The 23,464-nt window shown below is 32.6% G+C and overlaps 2 protein-coding genes across 2 annotated transcripts; one reads left to right on the top strand and one right to left on the bottom strand.

Moving 5' to 3' along the window:
- Positions 1-6,476: 6,476 nt before the first annotated feature.
- Positions 6,477-6,776, top strand: LOTGIDRAFT_78291 (hypothetical protein; the record flags this gene model as incomplete). Its single annotated transcript, XM_009061701.1, has 1 exon — positions 6,477-6,776. A coding segment is annotated over one exon (300 nt), but the record flags the coding sequence as incomplete, so codon positions are not given.
- A 5,912-nt stretch (positions 6,777-12,688) lies between these two features.
- On the bottom strand, positions 12,689-15,537 carry LOTGIDRAFT_106406 (hypothetical protein; the record flags this gene model as incomplete). Its single annotated transcript, XM_009061800.1, has 6 exons — positions 12,689-12,827; positions 13,135-13,237; positions 13,741-13,823; positions 14,118-14,242; positions 14,608-14,845; positions 15,107-15,537. Coding segments are annotated over 6 exons (1,119 nt in total), but the record flags the coding sequence as incomplete, so codon positions are not given.
- Positions 15,538-23,464: the final 7,927 nt, after the last annotated feature.

The following is a 23,464-nucleotide window of genomic DNA, read 5'->3' as shown; positions in this document are numbered from 1 at the left end:
GGGGGGGGGGGGTTTCTGATAGAGACTGATTCAGTTTCAATTGTTAAGTTGTTCGAATTTTTTTGGGGATGTTTGTGTAAGGGTGTGTGTGTGTGTTTAATTAATTCACTTCCATACTTTGTTCTTTCGGAATTGTTAAATATAAATACAATACTCAACCTATCAAATGTTTGTTAATTAAAAGCTTTCTCTTTCCCGTGTGGGGAATGTGGGATATATAGTGATTGGTATTGATACACGCTGGAACCCTTTTTTGTAAGTAAAGAGTCAATGGACTGAAAAAAATTACATGATACAAAATTTTATGACATTAATTGTACCTACCGATATCTATCCAGCAAAGCAAATGAAACCATTATGTTTTTTGATGTGTTATTTGTTTATTGTATTATTCTGTCTAACAATACAAAGTATTGGTAAATAGTATACTATCAAATATTTTGAACGTGATAAACTCTGCTTGCAGGAATACATAATTTCAAGTAGGATAGGCCTAGTTAAATTAACCTTTCAAAGCACCAATCAAGTACCCAATAACTTGCACGTAATGACTGATGATAAAAAGAAGTGTAAAGCATCATCATTGTAGAAATAAAAGGTGAAGTAGCCACTTTGAATGAGAGAATTTAAGAGGCAGTCTGTTTATCAAGTATAGGTTTGTAATGTCACTTGCTCAAAATTAGACCAAAATGTAGTGAAATGTGTCCCTTACCTAATCTGAAATTTTTAGATCGCCAAAACTATTTAATAGGTTCAAAGTCGATAAGTCTTAAGCAAAAAAGGTAAATTGCAAAGAATTATGAAAGGAAAGGGGGGAAGTCTGGCCCACATTATGTATTTTTTTTTTTTGTTGTTGTTGGTGGTCTGGGAACGAGATGCCATTGCTGTTCATAAGCAAAAGGGTGAAATCGACGCAAAAATAAGGTCCAATGATTGCAGATGTGTTTACCCCAGAGAAGGAAAATACTTTTCTGCTGTTGTAGTTCGTGAATTTTACACAGATAGATTTGGCATCCAAGAATCAAGATTGGCTTGATGGCGCAACAGGCCCAAAGAAACCGTTTTACAGCTCTGCTTACAAATGATATTATCAAATTCTATCTGGTTAGTCACAAGGAATCTGATAATTTATAAAGGTATAGTTGATGAAGTTATATAATGAATCAATACTGTGTCTGGTGCTATGGTAATTAGTGAAATGACTTATTCTTTTGGTCTTTCATTTAGAGAAAAACTTTGAATATAGTTATGATCAAAAGAATAGTATATTTTGTTATATAAGATTTTTATATATCATCTATTTTTAATCAGTTGCGATTCTTGCTGATAAATGGGTGTGTTTAAATCATATAATTTGTTGTCACTCTATGATGCCTCAAATTATATATAATGCCCATGCACGTGTACAATAATATGCATGACAATTTAAGACTGAGAAACCAGATAAACATTGCGTACCAGGTAGGCCTACTTTGCATATTATCCATGATGCAATGATTAATTTGAGTTGCATCATAATACGTTATCCATTCTAGTGGCATCAGGTATTATAATACCTTCATTGGACTCGTGCGTCCCATGTAGTTTAAATCGAACATAGGCTATTTAAGGGGGGCTCAACTATATAGCGACTCAACAAGCTCAAAAGCTTAGAGCCCCATTCATTTTGACAGTATTGTGAAAACAAACACTATTGGGATGTAGATCTGTTATCTTTTTAGATAAATAACTTTTAGAAGATATAATTGTGAAAACGTGACAGTCGGAGAGATAACCGTAAAATGGCCATGTTGGCCCATTCTAAAGAGGACAGCCATTTCTGTAGGCTTTGAAAAGATACAACTTCTAACGTTGATCCAAGGAAACGTAACTGGTAGGCCTTTGCGAGGGAATATCCAAGGGAAATTAGTCAATAATATAGGTTTACATGTACATAAATTCAACATGCAATGCGATCCGTTCCAAAATTGGATGTGTCTGGATCATAAAGCCCATTGTTGATTATAAGAGGACCAAGAACAATAAATGATGAACAAGTTCGTCAGATCAAGGATGACAAGTGGCGTCACCAGTACTTTAATCAGATTGTTCTTATAGTTTTAAAGGCAGTGCGATCTATTGATATTCAAAACCACAATGATATATTTTTTTTAAAAATCAATAAAGAAAACCACACACGAGAACTATTTTTTTTTAAACTCAGCAGGTAACTGTGTAACAAACGTTGAGATCTCTACATTCTACAAGCCTGTGGCAACGACTAACAGTAAAATCTTTGTTGATATTATATCATCTCATTCACGTGCAGTAGACAGAAACCTACCAATCAATGAACAGTCTTTTTATAGCTCACTACAGAAACGTTTCGTAACATATAACTATTTACAAATATTTATATCTTCACAAAACATTCGTATCAAACCTTCGGTTGTAAAAAGATGTCTCTAAAAATTGTGTTTGACTGTTTCATTCGAAGTAAGCGCTTAATATAAAAGTGCTTAATCATCAAAACTAACGGTTATCAAGTACTTGCTTAGTCATCATATTGTAAGACTGCGCGCCAAACACACCACGAGCAGGTCACCGAGTGAACTACGTAATTTCTGGTTTCCAGTGAACACGAAAAGATAACGTCAACATTGGCAATTTCTACTTCGTATTATCAACAAAAGGATTTTATACTGTGACTGAAGACATTTTAATACATTGTGTAGTCAGTGGAATATGAGCAAGAAGGTAATTTATGTTTTATTTTAACTTTTAAAGCCTGAGTGAAAAAACTCACTAGATTTCTATCCAGCATGTCTTTGTTTACGTCCTGTTTACGATACGAGCGCGTGGTCCATTTATTGCGCATATAGCAAAATAGGAAATCTGGCCCCAAATTGTCAATTTTTGAAACGATTCTGTGTTTAGTATGTGTTTCTGACTAAAATGATGAATGGCAAGAACCAAAAACTGATTTAAAATGTGTATTTGGCTTTGTTTACAAAATATTTAGTCGCAATGACCCAATAATAAAAGCAAGGGCAGGTAACCTATTTTTAGATCTGACTACCTCACCTCATTTCAAAGTTTGATGATAACAAAGGCCATTGTCAAATAAACGCCCAACAGAAATTTTTAGAAAGATCAGTTAGATATTATTTGATTATTTTTAGGTGAACATTGAGTTGTTCAGTGTAATTTTCATAGTTACACAATAAAAAGAAATTAAATAGATTTGTTAATTGACTCACTGAATGCCCTCATTACATCCATTGATTATATTATATTCAGCATTCCTAGCTGATGTTTTCAGGTACAGTTTTCTATTCAGACTCTGAACCGATTAAATGATTGTACCTAATGACAACAAGGTTCTTGAGTTAATTAGATGATGAAGAAATGTTATTGAGTACAATAACAACGATTATTTTTATATTGAAGATGAACTTTTCAATGATTTGCTGTCATTATAATATAGGACTATTTATATAGCTTTAACATATATTTACTGTATGTTTTATCTGTAGATAAAGAAAATTGAATTATTGGCCTTTGAAGGCCCTTTTGCCTATGGTTACATTCCTATCATAAATTTGACATTCAAGATAATGCCAAAAGTATATTTTTTATAGCTGAAAAGCCTAAATATTTATGATTTTGTAACATGCCCCAATCAGCACTTTATTTGCATGAAAATACATATTTATTCTTAACAAAAAAATACATAATTATTCTGTACCTGTACAAGATATTTTTTGATGGGTGTATGTCCTACAGAAAGTGTTTTAAAGGGACATTTTTTTACCAATAATACCTTAGTCCAACCCCCTCATTGGGGTTGGGTCCAAAGGGGGCTTGGCCCCATCAAATGAGAAAAAAGCCCCAGCTAAACCTTCTTCAGTTCATCAGAGATCAATTTGCAGTGTCTTTGTACAAAATCAAAGAGATGAAGATTTTTATAGAGATTTTGGTAGCTCAAAAGGGCTCAAAATGTTAAGAAATGAGTTCAAATTTTCATTGGGGAGGGGTCACGCTGAACACAATATTCGAGCCCCAGCAACAATTTACTCTTGGCACAAACAGGAATTTTTTAACTTTGCCAATCAGTAAAACTGTCACTGTCAAAATTTTAGCCTTTAAATCCATGTGTGTCCAGAATAATCCACGATTGAAAGTTAAAAAGACAAGTCGTCTTTTCTTGAGACACTGCCATTTAGAATAGACATCTAAATTAATAGAAAAAGAGAATCGTTTGAAGAAATTATGTGATTTTCGTTCATTTGTAGATCTTTTGAAGACTATTTACATATATTCTAAACTCAAATCAACCACTCAATGAATTTTTAGTTATTAAATAACTTGTTTATAATTTGGTTAAAAGTTTGCTATTTTAAATGCTCAGCCACCATTTATTTTGTTTATTTAGTTGTTTCTATTATTATGATCAAGCCAGATGATTACAGACATTTTTCCATCAAATTTTGATTTGCCATCAATTTTTGATGATTTTTAGTCTGGAATTTATCTTTGATCCTGGAACTCTCTTTGAAGTTCTATAATTAAATTATAGAGTTTAGAAACAATTGGTAAATGTTTTCTGTGATCATAAGCAGAAATTTTTCCTGACTTTTCTCTATTAGGTTAAATAGGAATATTTATTGATTGGTTTCAGAATGAAATACACAGACATATCCATTTGTTTTTAATTAACAGGACATTGCTACAGTTCTTTCAATCACCCCTGTTCAATAAGTTCACTGACATCTCTATTGAAATTTTAATGAAAATCGGAATATCAGAGCTCTTCATAATATCATAATATTATACCGAAACTGTTAAATGTTAGAGTGACTTTGTGTTGATAAAAGTATATGGAATTCCTGAAAGTGTCATTCAAAGTCATTTTAAGTGTACTGCTTTGTAGAATATATTCAAACCACTTAATAAATCAGGGAAGTTCAAAGACAGATAACATTTATGACCTTATAACAATAATTGCATGGTAGTCTGATCGCAAAATATTTAATTTGATAGATTTAATCATAAAGGTAAATCAGTCTCTTTTGATTTAATCTCAAGGATTGGTCACAGTCATTTTCACATTTCAAATTGTCAAGTTCAATGCAGACATTTTTTCACCTTCACATGAAAAAAATGAAATAAATTAACAATGATCAAATGAAAGGAAACTTTAAAAACAAATGTTAACTTAAATTATTTTATTTTGAAATATCTAATATTTTGAAATTCAGTTGTCATTAAAATAAAATGGCTGATGAAATATGAATGTTATCATGTGAAATAAATCTATTTTTATCAAGATGTAATTCACATAAGTATTTAGTAAATGTATGGAAAATTTTCAGTCACTCCCAAATTTGTATCCTGGTTATGGTATCCTATTTCTAATTAATCATACACAATGATTTGCATTTTAACAATTTTTCTCATTAGTTTTCTGATGTAGCAGCAGTTTCTTTGTTAATCATACTGACACACTTTATAACAAAGGGCTTTATTATAATGAGCATGTGACCCAACATGAGGATAAAGAGAAGCTACCTCTTGACCCAATTTATTGCCATATCAGCAGTTTTCATTGTGATATTTTATCACCTGAAGGCCAATACAGCTTTAATAGGAATTTCTCTGATTACGGAAATTTTTATAGCTTTAGTTCAAAGTATGGAAAATGACTATCTTAAAATGAAAAATGGCAAAATGTACTTGATAATGAATGGCAGGGTTGAAAGATGTTTTTCTTTGTGTTATGAAAGCTGTGTAGAAGAGTTGAATAACAATATTAACCTTTACGTCATGAATAAATTAACCTGAATAACAAAGGAAAGAAGTAAACAAACAGAGATCTGAAGGTCTTGATCTACAATTGACATAGATAATACATTGACATATTGCTGAATTGGAATTTCTACTGAACTCAGTCCTGTTCTAGTTGATTCTTGACTATGTTTGATAATAGATATGATCAAAGTTCTTAATATTTGAGATAAAATAGTTTACATAGTAAGCTACTAAAAATAAATATCTAGGTTAATTTTGTCTGGTCATGTCAGCCAAGGGAGATAACTTGCTTTTCTTATGTATTACCACAATTAACTTCTGGTTTTTATTTCCTTGTTTTTCAAAATAGCAGTTCTTGAACAAAGTTCCATGTCAGATATCAAATAGTAATGATTTTATGAAGAAAGAAGGAATTTTGCAATCTTAACTATCAAATATTTATATGAATTAGAATTAAATGTAAATATGTTTGTAAAAGACATATTTCAATGATCAGCGTGAAATCCACCCATTAGCTTGAAAATATGGCAGGAACTTTAAGAGTGTAGTCTAGGCAGTATGTAATAAATGTTATGTCTGAAAGGTATCATTGAACATATACCACCAAAGATTTGCTTTAAATGATTCTTTTTTTGTCATTGCAGATTTTCTTGACACAACTAAAAAGGGAAGGGAAGTTAAACCCAGAAGAAGGTCACCGTATCTCAGACGATGAACTCATCAATTTGACGGTGAAAGAGTTAAACAGGCTGCTGAAGGGCCTGACTCGAGATCAAGTTGTTAAACTCAAACAACGAAGGCGAACCTTAAAGAATCGAGGATATGCAGCCAATTGTAGAGAAAAGCGTCTTTCACAAAAAGAGATATTGGAAGGTGAAAAAGACAAGTTAAAAGATGAAGTTGACAGATTACAGAGAGAAAACGATGTAGTGAAAATGGAACTGACTGCTTTACGTTCCAAGTGTCAGGCTTTAGATCGCTATGCCACAATACATGATATTCGAGTATTGCCCCCTCCAATAATAGTGAGTACAGCTTCTCACGAAGGTGTGATAGTCAAGACAGAACCGATGATGTCTCTTTCAGAAAGAATGTCGGTTTCGTGACAGACTCCTGATCCGTATTATTCTGTACCATACACGTACAGAAATTAAGTTATCTGAACTCTAAACTGTTTCTTTTAGACTGGACTAAATAGTTGTTATTTATAAAACTGACAAACTAATCCTGTAACCCTGTACTAGAAAAGTGTAGCTGTCTCTGTACAGAAATCTAAAATTTACTAAAGCTTACTGTGTATCTTCAATTTCGTATCCAGCTAAGGATTTATATCTGCAGTTCCACAAAATCTCTGAATTGTTGTTGGTTAATTTTATTAGAGGTAGTTTCAAATATTTCTGTATAAGGCTTTAGCCTTAAGTGAAGTTAATTTACAAAAGTCTTTATATAATAGCAATTTACACTATAAATTATAATTTCAACTTGGATCTGTTTATTGGAATGTCAAACCCATTCTATGTAAACATTGTTCTCAGATTTCGAAAGTAGTTTACAGGAAACTTGACTGTCCTATTGCAATATATACTACTCGGTAAATCAATTGTTGTTTAGAGTACTGACTGGTACGTAATAGAAAAAATTCAACATTGAACAGGGCTTGGCATTACAATGGACAACTTTAAGATATAACTAAGGTTCATCCTAATATTGGATGATATTGATATAGAATGTGATGATGTTGTAGTATGGAAGATATAATTGATTGTTTTGCAGTATGGTTGTTAAATTGTATTATATAATGCTTATAATTACTTTATTCATCATAATCTTATTTCTTCAATTTCATATCCTAGACAAACTTGCTGATGCAACACAATTTGAAACAATTACAGAAGAATTCAATGTGGTTTTCTTTGATTTCACATGACTTTCAAGGGTCAGCAATTTCAGAAGTTTTCACTAATGATGTGAGCACATCAAATAAACATTTCTATCTGAAAATTTGTTATATTGATCTGAATTTTGAGATATCAGATTATAAAGAGCTGTAAGAAATATTTGTCTAGGAATATCATGTTGTATATTAGCATTGTCTATATCATTTCAACAATATCACTACAGCTACTGGATTGTTTTCATTATCTCAACTGTGCCTTTGAATCATTCTCAAGCCGTGTTTTTCACTGAAGTCATTTTATTCTCTGTTTCTTTTTACTTTATTTTTGTAACAGATAGGACATGTTTTTATATTTGACTTTGTGCTTTGATGTGAAATTTTAAGTTAAAATGATTTATAGAATCATCAAAAGCGATAAAAATATATCATCTGTAATCTTCAAAAGAACCAGTTGATTTAAATTTCTGTCTTTGTTAAACTTTGATTTGTACTATCATTATGTTAAATTATATTAATATCTTCAATTCAGTATATGTTTGATTTTACACAAAGCTTAGTGTGAGTGAATTATAGTAATCATAGTAATATAGACTATTATTTTATTTTATACTGCAGTGCAGTTTTGACAAGATACCGGTTGAGACAATATTACTTTTGTTATCATTTCACCAACAGATTTTTAAAGAAGTTTTAAACCCTAGTTTATAGAGTTCTGTTTTTTCACATTCAAATTTTATCATATTTTATTATGACTTATTTCCATTCTGTGATTACTGTTATTTTGAAAAAAATTATTGATATCCATTTCCATATTTTTTCGGGTTAAACCTTATTCTGAATTTGCTGTAACTACAGATGGCAGACCAAAAAATTACAATGATGCAAAAAAGTAGCCATAAGAACCAGAAAATAGTGTTTAGTCTGTTTATGAAACCAGAATTTTTTTTTTTCAGAAATCAAAAAATCTGTTTGGTGAAAAATGATATCAAATAATGAAAAAAGTGTATTATATAGTATTATTATTATTGTTTAGTTTATTAGTACTGAATAACTAAATCTATTTATTTTTTATGGCAGCAAATTTATTTTGTACATGATTTGTTTGTTTGTTTTAAAGATTTGTTTGTGTTATGATTTATGCTAAGATGATTTATCTTGGTTGTTTTAGTTCTTTGCAAATTATTTATTCAAATTTCTCTAATGATTTATATTTGTTACAAAAAAAATATCTCAGAAAAATTTGAAAAAAAAAAGTTAATGGCTTAAAGCTGAAGAAAAATATAAAAATAGTCAACAAAAAAGAAAAACTTCATTATTGACAAGTAAATGTTGTTCAAACCTTGCTCATATGGTGCAAATAAATGCTTTTATGACTGAAATTTTTGCAAATAATGTCATATTTTTACTGAAAATGGTCAAGAATTGCTTCAAATTATCAGTATGTAAGATAGTGGGGTGAAGAGATATTTTAAGTGTTCATGTACAAACATAAATTATGCTGCTTTATTCACTTTTTAGTTATTCTCTCTTTTTGTTATGATGGTTTTGAGTGATTTCTGTGTCAGTTCCTCTGTGTGGAAGTTGACCAGATGTAGAATACGGGTACTTGATGATAATGTCAGTTCAATCCATTATAATCGAAACAAGAGGAAAGAACCAAGTCATTTATTGAAATTTAGGCACTTCATATTTGTTTTAATTCACTGACAATGTGGAAGAGTACTGAAGAATTCTGAGACTTTTTTAAAGAATAAAATATGACTTCGAATAGCTTTCATAGAATTTTCCAGATCCTTGGTAGAAGGAAACTTCTTTATTGTGACTCTTCTTCAAGACATTGCTATCTGGATTTGAATCAGGACATAGCCAAAAGAAAAATTCACATGTGGATCAAAATTTGTAAGTCACAATTGGACAATAATTCTTTTCAACATTTGATTATATTTCAAAACTCAGCTGAAAAAACCAACAAAACTTGACAAAAAAATAAAGTGAACAATATATAGTGCTAAAGAACATTTCCTGGTGGAAAGAAAAAAACTAAACTGTTGATCAGTTAAAAGAACTTGTAATATAATTATCAGATATATAATCTTCATCTCATTTTCATTGTTCATCATTAATCATCATCATCATCATCATAATATATAGTTCATCTAGCACTTTTACATGATATTCTACAAACATTTCTCAAACTCAAGATGATTAATATTAGACTAAAGAAAATACAATTTAATTCCATCTTTAGTACATTTAACAAAATTATTCCAATGATTCCATTTTAGCTAGGTGAATATTTACTCTTTGAGTATAGATGTGTATTTTAGAGCAGGTATCTGACATATTGAGTTCTAAACTTTATGACGAAAGTCACTGACTGGAAAATTACAGCAATTCTTTGTAAAATATGAGTTTTCAAAAAATTGAATTTTCCTTGAGGTTCATTCATTTTACATACTAATTATTTATTGTTCATCTTCCATCAAAAACATTGTTTGACAGCAACGAAAATGACTTGTAAAGAAATGTATATATTTTGCAGTATTGATGAGTTGGCGGGAGAAGTTTGAAGCATTCCATTGTGGGTATTTTATAATATATACAGGGATACAATAATTCCAAGTGTCATTGTTTGACATTGTCAAAGCTTGTGTTTTTGGGTGATTTTGGATGCTTATAGAGGTGTGGTGTTGAATGTGTTTTGTTTATGCTTGTGGTTAAGGTTTCAATACGTTTGAAAGCTCAAAAGGAGAATCCCAGTTTATTTTATATTATAAAGAAAGGACTTGAAGCCAGTGTCAAAAGTTTGGAGTGTAAAATCCCATTTCTTATGGGTTGAAATGGTAGTCTATTACAAAATAGATCCAGAAGTCCAACTGCTAGATTAATGATTACAATTGGTTATGTATGGGTTTTCCATGATATATGTTTAAGAGTTTACCTGATATAAATACAATCGAGATATTTTTCGTGATTTTATGAGAATTTCTACAACTCGCCGTCGATTATCTGATGAAACTCTTCTTAATTGATGTTCAATCGAAATTGGCGTTGAAGTGGCGTCCATAATTAACAAGTAAATGTAACCAATGAAAATCTCTTAACGGTATGTGTTCCATACCATTTTGTCAGATCATGAATGATATATAGAGTTCACAAAAAACACGAAGGAATCAATCATAATTGCATTTTAATCAGCTCTTAGTTGTAATAATACACTTACAAAAATTGTCTCAAAATAAATGTTTCACAGTAATTATAAAGATCTGTGTTTAAAGTGAAAGGCACTGCAGTTATTATTAATTTTCAAATTATCAATTATTATAATATTTCATTTTGTATATGTGTGTAATTGTGCTCAAGTTGATTTCTTGTTTCCATGCATACTATATTTCCATATTTGAATAAACTTGCATTATACTCATGCTTTTTTTCTTATAACAGGGTTACCTCATATACTGTGACATTCTATAGGTGGTTGGCAGCAGTCCCTTTCAGAAATGAGCGTAACATGTTCCAAGAGGCCCTTCAACTTCATATCATGACAATTCTACTCTGCAGTCTTTGATTACGTTGCTCTGAAAATTTTGTTTTAACTTGCGCATCTGGACAATGAAGGCCATCTTGACCAGCATATTTCAAAATGGGGGTGGAACGGAATCTGATAAATGCAGCCTACAAATCATATAAGGAATATTCATTAGTTATAAATGAATATAAGAATTCTTTTCATTGGGCTCTTAGTTGTCCTGTATATATAATTATGAGAGGAGTTAGCAAGAGATAAGAAAAGAGTAGCTCAAGCTGATAAAAGAGCTAAATATCAGAGGGAGGCAAACGGATAGTATCGACCTGAGAAAACCTAGCTTCATTATAGAGGCCTATATTTCCAACCACTGCCCGGAAACATTGTTTTGGGGGCTGCATCCAAAAAAAGAAAAAAAAAACCTAAACCCCTAACTCTAAGGATCTGTATAGGCGAAAGAAAAAAAATAATACAAATGAAAAGAAGTAGGCTATTTGTAGACACTACACAGTATAGTTCTATAAAAAATTACAAATAAACTTTATTAATCAAGATGGTTGCAGTTTCATTTCTTCGTCGGTCTTTTTGAATTTTTTTGTTTTCTTGTTATTAACTAAAATGTCAACCAATACTGTTCCTTTTGTTTCTTTTAATAAGAGAATAAGACACCCAGATACTACCATTAATACTGTTATTACTGCATAGGGTAAATAAATATCTACACCATCCTGCAATTATATAAAATATCAATAACTATTTGAACCGGTAGGTATTAAATGCCAACCGCCGTACGGCCCCTACTGCTAATATAAATTTGCGCTTAAATATGTTTTGCTTATTTTAATGATCGCAGATTTCATATTACGAAACTAAACGTTTTCAATTTGGCGAAACATTTTCAATTTGGCGGAAATTTTGGTGACGTCAATATTATGGAATCACATAATGGATAAAAAAAATGAAACGATGGGTAGGTAGGGGCGGTAGTGCGGATGGCATTTAAATACCATCCATTCGACCCGAAAAATGATACTCCTTTTTCTGGCAGTTTTGGTTATTATATTTGTGCCATTGCTGATCATACGAAATTAATGAGATCACCAGGCTAGCAGACTGTGACACGATAGCAGAGCCACCATTGATCTAACATGTAAAGTACTAGTCTATGCTACTGATTATGTCGTTTTGCTTCAATACAAATATAAGTGTTATAATGCACTCAGTTCCTATGACCTATGTTTGTAGTCAGGCCCGATAGTGACAAATTTGCATGAAGTTGAAATTAAGCTTTTTATATTGATTATAAAAGGATACAGCCAAGTCATCACAAAATACTTAGGCCTACGCTTTCCATAATCCGTTGTCAAAAAAGACAAAAGCAGAATGACAAGAACGTCTACCTTCATCACAAATAGTTGGCAAGGAATGTTCATGCTAGCATTTCCAAAGGCTCTTCTGGCAATAAGGCCTTCCATTTATAAACACTTTCTAAAAATAAATACTATATAAGGCATGAACTGAAGTCCATTGTTATTACTTACTAATGATATTAATTGAGCAGAAAATATAGCACCAACTCTGGCCATAGTGTTACTAGCAGCATATCCCAAATTCCTAAAATAGCCAAAGTTCAATAATCCATTCAAACCTTTAAGTATGAAACATATCACAAGCACGGATAGTCTTTCTCCAATCTGGACACCATGGTGATTTATTCCCTCACCAAGGGTATTTGGCATAAGGCACACGGAGTATCCTGGGCATCTCCAACCGGGTGGTTGATCTATGCCTAGGGTTCAGAATGAATAGAATAGAATATGAATAGAGTGGCGAATAGTGTGCTGTGCGTTATAATCAACATTCAAAAATCGAAAGAGGAACCACTTTATTCACAAAATTGGGTATTTTAGAATTGACATACCTTACTACTGTGGGATATTGTTCAGTTGTAAAAACCATCATAACTGTCCAGCTAGTTCCAACACAAAGGTTTGCTACCATAGCACATCCATTTATAACACTTCCTTTATAGTCACTTGCACCTGTCATTATATACATTAATACAATATATGATATAGATGAACATTTTGAATGAACAGATCTTATAACTCAGATTTTATCCATTGTTGGAGCAATGTATTTACTAAGGAACACAAAATGTCCAAAATCAGACATTTGAATCCATCTATGATCTGACAAATTTGTTCTTTTATTTGTGTGTTGTCAATATTATTAATTGTGCTAAAAATGAAAACACCGTTTCATAATTCCTGACATATAAAAGGTAAATATTTTATGGAATGGAAGGTGTATTTGATTGGTTTAATTTTGTTTAACATTGTACATTTTGGTCAGATCATTGATGACGATTAGAAAACGGAACAGATCTGCATTTTAATAAGATTAAAACTGTACCATATAGCCTATATCCTGTACATACTCCTGCCAACCTTTTGCGACTGAAATCGTTAACATAGTACCAGAATCGGTATAGATTTTAGTCTTCTATATGACTTATTTTATTTACCATAAACACTAACTAGAGCAGCAATTAATGTGAGTGCACCAGCAGCATAATAAAACCCTGCTACAGCCCATCTTCTTCCTATACTAAACATCAAACTAAAGATCAAATCATCTGAACTTCAAATTCAGCTTTGTTCACAATTATTCGTATCTAACTTTTTGAATTTGTGCAAAAAATCGGGGATATGGAAATCCGGATTTTTGGTAGTCTATTATTTCTCGTAATATGATATTTTGTCTGCATTCCCTAATCTGACAGACGAAGGCTTATAGTTCGAGATTAATGTTGAACCAGATCAAGATTGTATTTTGTGGATTATGCAATAATATGAATAGCAGTCCATATTGAGATAAATGTGCGTATTTATATATACTTACGTATTAGCTGAGAATAAAACAATCAAATGAGAGGGCATCTCAACTACAGTTAATAAAAACATGTTAAGAAATAAATTACCAGATAAATTCTGAACACCTAAAGCTATACAGTAAAAGGCTGCAGACTGGGACATCCTGTAAAATAATTTGTCATTTCAACAAAACAGACTTCATGACTACAGAATTCGTGATTGGACATTGGTGATTTTGTACATTTTTTTCTGCTGTTTTAGGGTGATATGAGAATAGAATTCCCATAAAAAGCACGGCTATCTAGGTCACCAAGTTAAAATTATAGACCTATATTTCTGCTGTTAAATATAACTTATTAAATATTTAAAAAGACATATCCTGGTGGTACTGACTCATCACGCTTATGGCGATACAAATCACAAATTAATGAAGACGGCAACGCCGTGCAGTTTAAGAAATTGTGGTTGGACGAAGGCATTTCGCAACCGAATATACGAAATATGTATTTCGAAGTTACATACCATGCAATAGAACATATTGCTGTTCGTTTGGCCATTTCTTTGGTTCTAACAAGATCTAAATAAGAATAATCTTTTCTTTTCTCGCGGTTGGCTTTTTCTTCTTCGTAGATTAGTTTCAGAATACCAGTATTTGGTGGAACAGTATTATTTTTCTTGGCAATGTGTCGGATTATTTTTTCCGCTTCCTCTATTTTACCTGATACTGTTAACCATCTTATACTCTCTGGCACATAACTAAAAAAAGAAAAAACGTAATTCGACATGTACAGATGAGAGAGCAGTTGATTTCTTTTCTGGCCTTTAATTATGTACAAGAATATTTGTTCGATTTCTGAAGTTCTTGAAATTCTGTAATGAATGCTATTTCCAATAGTGACGTCATAATTTGGCAATATCTTCAGGAATCATCGACGTCAGGCGGAAAACAGGAACTGCCTCTGTTTCCCCGGTTTAGGTCTACGGTAGTAGAATAATTTACAGAATACAAATACTTACAACCATCCAATGAGTGGAATAACACATAATACAGAATTAAACACATGAAAATATTTCCAATCCGGTACCATCCATAAAAATAGTGGTATTAAAGTTGCTCCAACAGAAAACGCTGGAATGGCTCCTAAAATACCTCTCCATTTCGGTCCAACAAATTCCATAGCCAATGGAAAGCTAACAGTGGTTACTCCACCGATGGCTAGGCCAATAAAGAATCTCAAGACAGCAAACATCTTCCATGATATTGAAAATATTGTTATGGTATTGAAGACAAGAAGACAAAGCTGAGATGCAAAAAATGACGTTTTTCTTCCAAACGTATCTGAACTGTATCCGGTTATTATTGAACCGATTAGTACCCCAGCCATCTGTATTGACGTGATCGCAAATCCTATCCATCTTTTCTCACATACCAGATCCCACTGAAATACATTATTACATTGGAGTAACCTGCCCAGGTCATATCGATATGTTTGTGATTAAGTCACACATGTCTGGTCTTATTCTGCCTACAGAAAACTACCTTTGAATGATCCCATGGACAAAATACGTTATTATTTGGAAACGTTATCTAGATCGTTAGTAAACAAATACGTGGAGGGGGGTTTCAATCAAACGAGCACTTCAGCTCCTCTTTTGGATCTTACAAGACATTAGTCTTACCAGGGGGTGGGGGGGGGGGGGGGACTTGCTAAAGTCTCTTCTGTGACGTCTCTCCTATGAAGTTTAGAGCTTTGAAGTTGTCCAGGATCTCCTACCTCATTAATAATAGTTTTCCATTCCGTTAAATATATTCTGTTACATTGACTACCATTTACCGAACAAACATTAGTTAAATTATAATTTATAACACCATTTTCAACACATGCCCATTCTGGTATGGAACCACCAAATGCCATCATCATCATGGAAAAGGCCATTGGAATTTTGGCAAAGAGGATTGTTAAGGCTATCACTCTTTGGTAAAAACTGAACTCTCCTATCTGACCAATGATATCTCTCTTGTCCATTTTGATCTGAAAAAATCAAGTTCTGTTCACCGTCATGGTTCTGCCAACTTTGTCACAAACTCAATGTTCGTCGCCATTTAAAAACTACGTGTCTATCCCGAGGAAGGACGGTTTTATTGCATAAGAGGAAAGTCATATCATGGGAGATAATACTTATTAACATTGCTGACCGATAATGTAAAAGGCAAAAATTATGTCTTTCATTTCATTTCACACCTCGACCATTCCAAATAGTAGGCCTACTTGTTGCAGACCGACAGTGTCAATTGGAAGAATCTTCTCATTCCATACGACCTTTCGTCAGTCTGTTCTACCAAAATCATAATTAAAAAAATAACCTATTAGTATTATATATAGATCGTTGCTTGGGTAATACTGATGCCGTCAAGGTCAATTATACGGCCAAGTCCGGGGCTAAAAATCAAACTATATGCTGCTGATCTTACCTGAAATTTGACAACGTCTTCTCAGATGGTCAGCGTTGTCTACTAACTCTTTACAGTGCAATCTAGTGGAATTTAAAAAGATGAAATATTAATGAAATAACCAACATAAATATTAGAGAATAATTTGTATTCACAGTCACGTTTGATATCATTTTTTAAATTCAACACCTCGGTTAAAACCCATAAAAATCTTTTGAGAAACAATCTGCCATACATGCTTATAGAAATTTATAGAACAATGTTAAAGTATGATTGCCAATAAGAGAAATTGTAACGATGCTGAAACTGTTACATTGCTTGAGAATCATTTGAGATTTTTTTTTCTGTTACAATGCATTCATGTGGATGTCTAATCCCAATCTCAATTGCATAAGATTTTGATCAAAATTCCACACCAAAAGATCAATCCGTAACCGTAAGCACAATATCACCAATTTTCGACGTCTGCAGTGGTCTGAAACTCATTGAAATTTCTACCTGAAAGATATTGGCTTGGTATGTTGTAGAAGGTTCAATTTCTCCTGTCCATAAACCACAAAATCATACATTGGCAACGTCTGCTGTGACCATTGTAAATTATACACACCGTTGACCTTGAAAATTGCCTTGGTATATCTTAATGGGCTCTATTTGTTCGGCCAATATCTAAATATACGTCATATCTGGCAATTTCTTGAAACGCGTTAGTGTTTAAGTTTTAATGTAATAAAGTAAGAAGAAAACGACATTTTAAAGGTTATATAAGACAAACTTACTGCCTTTTTTCCAAATCTGCACCTTCACACGCGGTGTCCCAGTTTCCGTCTCATCTGAGTGATTGCTTATACTTGACATTGTTTATGGTCAATGAATTGTTGTTCACTAAGCTGGCGTGTTTCTGCACAAATTGTTGTCATATTTCGTTTAAAATAGTACATTTCTATACAATAACAACATCTTTTAAAAATCCGCCTTTTCTTTCAAATATCACGTTAATTCTGCAATGATACACTACAAAATATATCAAAATAGAAGTCTTTTCATTATTTTATTGTATAGCTGGTATCATATTCTATGGTTATATAATACATTTATCAAAAATAATACTTTTAAATTTTATTAAAATGTGTTTATAAAAGGTATAAATAACAAAGAACAATAATAACATTTTGTTTTAATATAACGAGATTCGCCCTTTGAATATCGTTAAAGGAATTGAAAGGTTTTCTGTACTTATTTTCTAGGGGACACTGATAGCCAGGCCCGTAGCCTGACAAGTACTCACAATAACACACAAGATATAATACGTTACATTTTTATTGCCGTTTTAGTTTAAAATGTAGTCGGGTATGTTTTATGGCAAAACGTTGAACAAATACGTCCAAGTTAATTTTCTGTTTACGCTTCCTGGCGAAGCTGAGTCATAGATCGTCGTTGTGGCGAATCAACGCGAGTAAGAGTTGAAAAGCTGCTTTCACACACAGCGGTAATAGAACGCAACAGTTGCAGCCAGTGCATATAATTTAGGGAAAGCCAATTTCTGCTCGTATAGTTTTTGAAAAACATGATTGGAGTCCTGCTTTTCTGTCTTGGCAACGTTACATGGAGAAATTGCTTTGACACCTCAAGTTCAGCGACAGAGGGAATTTCTACTCCATGTTTGGATAACGGTGTCAGAGCCGCCTGGTCCAGAAATTGAGGAGAATTCCGAAACATTGCACGAGTGGAACTATACAACCAGTGATTGTCCTGAAATCTCATCCTCATCTCATTCATACGGTGGCTCACATACGACATTTTCCACTTTTTATTTTGAATTAAAAACTTTTTTTTACTTGGTGAAAATTGATTTTGAATTAAAAACTTTAATTTTCACCTAGGTGATTTTAATTAGGTGAAAATTAGGTGAAAATAATTATCACGGTGAAAATTTAAGTTTTTAATTAAAAATTACACGAATTATCACCAAGTTTTAAATTAAATATTACACGAATTATCACCTAATTTTCACCTAGGTGGAAATAATTATCATGAATTTTTTAATTCAAAATTAATTTTATCAAATTGTCTATTCTAATGTAATTAAATTTAAAAATGTTATGAAAAGCCATGATGTCTGGTTTCATCCTCAGCCAAGTATAAACAGAAATATATTTAAAAACAGTTCTTAAGTAGGCCTACAGATAGGAATACTTAGTATTTTGTTGAATCATTTCGCATAACGCAGCTTTGATAAATGTATTATATAACCATAGAATATTATACCAGCTATACAATAAAATAATGAAAAGACTTCTATTTTGATATATTTTGTAGTGTATCATTGCCCAGAATTAACGTCATATTTGAAAGAAAAGTTTAGAAAACCTCTTTATAATCCCTTTAAAGCAGCCCTGGCCATAAACTACAGCTCTCATCATTAAACATCTAATTTGGGAATTGTGTAATATCTTCTTCAATGTTAAAATATATTATGAGTTCTGCCTTGATTTAATATAACATTTCATGGTTAACAAATCATTAACAAAAGCTTACTTACTTTCATTACTGTTACAATCATGTATTTCTGAACAGATTAATGATATAATCCAGTTACTATGGATTATCCACAACAGATTAGTAACTAACAGACATTATTGGTATATAAACAGGGGTATTTTTCAATATTTAGACATTACACGATTTATTACAATTTAATTAATAATTAATATTACTAACTTATCTTTATCAAAATGAGAGAAATTGTTCATATGCAAACTGGTCAGTGTGGTAACCAGATCGGAGCTAAGGTAAGAGTACTAGAACCATTACAATTTTCAGTTTTGATATTCCTGAAAATCGGTGTACACGTATATAATCATCGTCACTGTCCTAACTTTGCCATGTCATTATAAACTGGTATATCACTGGTATATCACTTGGAGTATTAGTGTCTCTGATGCATGACAAAAAGAATGTTTCCAGTAGATGTATTTAACCGTTTCACTTTAGCACTTTTTGTTTTATTTTCTAGTTCTGGGAAGTGATCTCTGATGAACATGGTATTGACCCAACTGGAACTTACCACGGTGATTCTGATCTTCAATTAGAGAGAATCAATGTATATTATAATGAAGCTACTGGTGGTAAATATGTACCAAGAGCTGTTCTGGTCGACTTGGAACCTGGTACCATGGATTCTGTACGCTCTGGTCCATTTGGTCAGATCTTCCGCCCTGATAACTTTGTCTTTGGACAATCTGGTGCCGGAAATAACTGGGCTAAAGGTCATTATACAGAAGGTGCTGAATTGGTGGATTCCGTTCTTGATGTAGTCCGTAAAGAAGCTGAGAGCTGTGATTGTCTGTGATTCCAGTTGACCCATTCTCTTGGTGGTGGTACTGGTTCTGGTATGGGAACTCTACTCATCAGTAAAATCCGTGAAGAATATCCAGATAGAATTATGAATACTTTCTCTGTTTGTCCTTCACCAAAGGTTAGTAATCAAGGTATCTTGTCTAATCTGATATTAAATTAGACATATAAACTATTCCATTTTAACACTTAGTGCACAAAATAACGCTTATCAAAAGTACCTTTAAATATTCATTTTGAATTTTACTAAAAGACCACATTGTTTTCACTCTCCACTAACCGATGTGATTTTGATATATTTCAGGTTTCTGATACAGTAGTTGAACCTTATAATGCTACTTTATCAGTACATCAACTAGTAGAAAATACAGACGAAACTTATTGTATTGATAACGAAGCTTTATATGATATCTGTTTCCGTACATTGAAACTGACCACACCAACTTATGGTGATTTGAATCATCTGGTATCAGCTACAATGTCTGGTGTTACAACATGTTTAAGATTTCCTGGTCAACTTAATGCTGATCTTCGTAAATTAGCGGTTAATATGGTACCATTTCCACGTCTTCATTTCTTTATGCCAGGATTCGCCCCATTAACATCACGAGGGTCTCAACAATATAGAGCTCTAACTGTACCAGAACTCACTCAACAAATGTTTGATGCTAAAAATATGATGGCAGCTTGTGATCCTCGTCATGGTCGTTATCTAACGGTAGCTGCTATGTTCAGAGGTCGAATGTCAATGAAAGAAGTTGATGAACAGATGTTGAACGTTCAGAATAAAAATAGCAGTTATTTTGTAGCAGCTGTTTGTGACATTCCACCAAGAGGTTTGAAGATGTCTGGAACATTTATTGGAAATACAACAGCTATCCAAGAACTATTTAAAAGAATCTCTGAACAGTTTACTGCTATGTTCAGAAGGAAAGCTTTCCTCCATTGGTACACTGGTGAAGGTATGGATGAGATGGAGTTTACTGAAGCTGAATCTAATATGAATGATCTGGTATCTGAATATCAACAGTACCAGGATGCTACCGCTGAAGAAGAAGGTGAATTTGATGAAGAAGAGGGTGAAGCAGATGATGCCTAAATTAAGACTTTCACTTTCTGTAAAGTCACGGTATGGCTACTTGTAATTTGAAACTAATAACACTGCAAACATAAATAACACAAGAAGAAGGAGAATTTGATGAAGAAGAGGGTGAAGCAGAAGATGCTTAGATTAAGACTTATCATTATTTGTAAAGATGTCACAATAACTTTGACATGCTGCCATTCGAAAGAAACGTAGAGCTGTAATTCCCTTTAAACGAAGGGCACTGCAGATTTGAAAGATATCTGCGTACTATTTGAATCTCCTCGTCATATAAAATTCGTAGTATAGTCACACTAACAACACAAACTGTCTTTCTTTTCAACAATCAACCTAAAAAATACCCATAACGTATAATTATGTATGTACACAACGTTATAAATCATATTCTTCTGTAATTCTGTAAACAGTGTTATTTGTTAGCTCATGTACATTTATAAGCCAAAATGCTGTTACATTGTTAGATCTGTAAATTTCTGTAAATATATTTTTTATGTTTTATTTATATTAAGTAAATTTTTATGTATAAGCCACATGATATGCGTTATTTACAACTACATTGTCCAAAATGTTCAATATTTGGCAATGGCATATTTTGACAACTATGTATATGACCCAATCATCTTTTCTTCCTCGTCTCTTGGTGGAATTTTTAACAATGAGTCCTGGAGATCCAGAAACTCACAAGATTAGCTTTCTTGTCACATTGGCATCAATGTAACAGCATTCCTGCTATCATTCTTCGAGTCACTGTTTATTAGAATATCTGGTCTGTTAAACACTGAGATAACAGGATAGAATATCTTATAGAATCGTTTATCATTGACACACAGTTTGACCAGCTAACTTCCATACCAGTAAACATATCAAACGTGAGTTCTTGAATAATTTTCAACTTGGTTACATTTAAACATCCTTTCTTCATACCATCTTTCAATTCACCGATATTAAACATTCTATACATCAAATTCCTGGCAAATACTTCTGGTGTCTTCGACTTGAATTTGATATCTTTCAGAGAATCCATTGTTATCATCCATGGATCATTAAGTTTGCAGTGATCCATGCCCCATAACGTTAAGCCTATTGGTGTCAAGGAATCGTTTAGGCAACTGTGAAGGTAGTTAGACCAAAACTTAGACATGCTGCCATATGAAAACTACCAGAGATGTAATTTAATGGTAAATTTTATGTAAATAAAGTTCCTGCCTAAACTCTGACGGATTGCCGTTTGATAAAATATCAGACATATAATGTAGCAATTTAAACTGCGTATGCACAACGATTTGAAGTCAATCTGTTCAAAATTTCAAGTTCCTACCTTACATGGTCTGACTGCTACGGCATTTATGTATCAGACCCTCTCCTGAAAGCAATTTTCGAGGGATTTTTCTCTCTTTGTAAATGAGTATTTCATAAAAGTCAAGAATTTCAATGCAAGACCCATCAAACTTTCATATGAAACACATATTATATCTTGGGAGCAAAATTGATATAGTTATGGTCATTTCAAACTGGGGGTAGGCCTGAAACCAGCCTCCTCAGTCTATCTGTACATGTAGGGGGTAAAACCAAACTTTGACAGGCATTGACTGGTATTTACAAGATTTGATCTACACACCTCAAAAAGGTGCAGGAAGAATTTTGATTTTTTACCTTTGTCATCATTCGAGCGAAGCAGCATTTATAGCTGGACCTTGCCAACATCTTTTTTTGATTCTGATATCTGCTTCGGTGGTTATGTGGAAGATTCTGTAAGGCGTTTTAATTATGAGGGAACAGTGGAAATGATTACCATAGTCCAAGATGTGCCGGATCAGAGCACTATCACCATCATGAGCGTCGCCAAATTGGCAAATTGGTATCTTTATAGTGTGAGGAACGGGAAATGTTAAGCTAATCATGCAGTAATAGTGTTCACAGCTCACATTCGAAAGTTGAGCCTTCAAATCCATTGTGTCTAGATTTACACGTCTGAGTGTTAAAATGACGAGTTGTCTTTTCTTGAGACTATGCCATATACAGAAAAGACATCGTAGAAATAGAAAGTGAAATTGCTAATGAGGTTTTTTTTGAAGGAAAAGGGCAATTTTTTATACATTTCTAGTACATCTTAAGACTATTTACATATATTCAACACCGAAAAAGGTGAATCTATCCCTTTAAGTTCAGCAAGGAATGGAATTTATATGTGACATTCGACAACTCTCTGCAGTTTTCGTTAAGCTGAAAAGTGATCGAGGAAGGTTCGCGATCGATTGTTTACTGATAAGTTGCGAAAGAATTAACTTCACTTATTACTTGTCTTTCTTTATGGTTTTGTATCGTCATCAACTCTAATGAACTCTGTTGAAATGTTACAAACAGATTAATGATATAATCCAGTTACTATGGATTAACAATAACAGATTAGTAACTAACAGACAATCATTAGTATATAAGCACTGATATTCAGTATAAAGTCATT

Source organism: Lottia gigantea, assembly GCF_000327385.1.
Source record: "Lottia gigantea unplaced genomic scaffold LOTGIsca_5, whole genome shotgun sequence".
Taxonomy (NCBI): domain Eukaryota; kingdom Metazoa; phylum Mollusca; class Gastropoda; family Lottiidae; genus Lottia; species Lottia gigantea.
The sequence above is the reverse complement of the archived record's forward strand: the minus strand, read 5'-3'. Positions and strand labels throughout refer to the sequence as shown.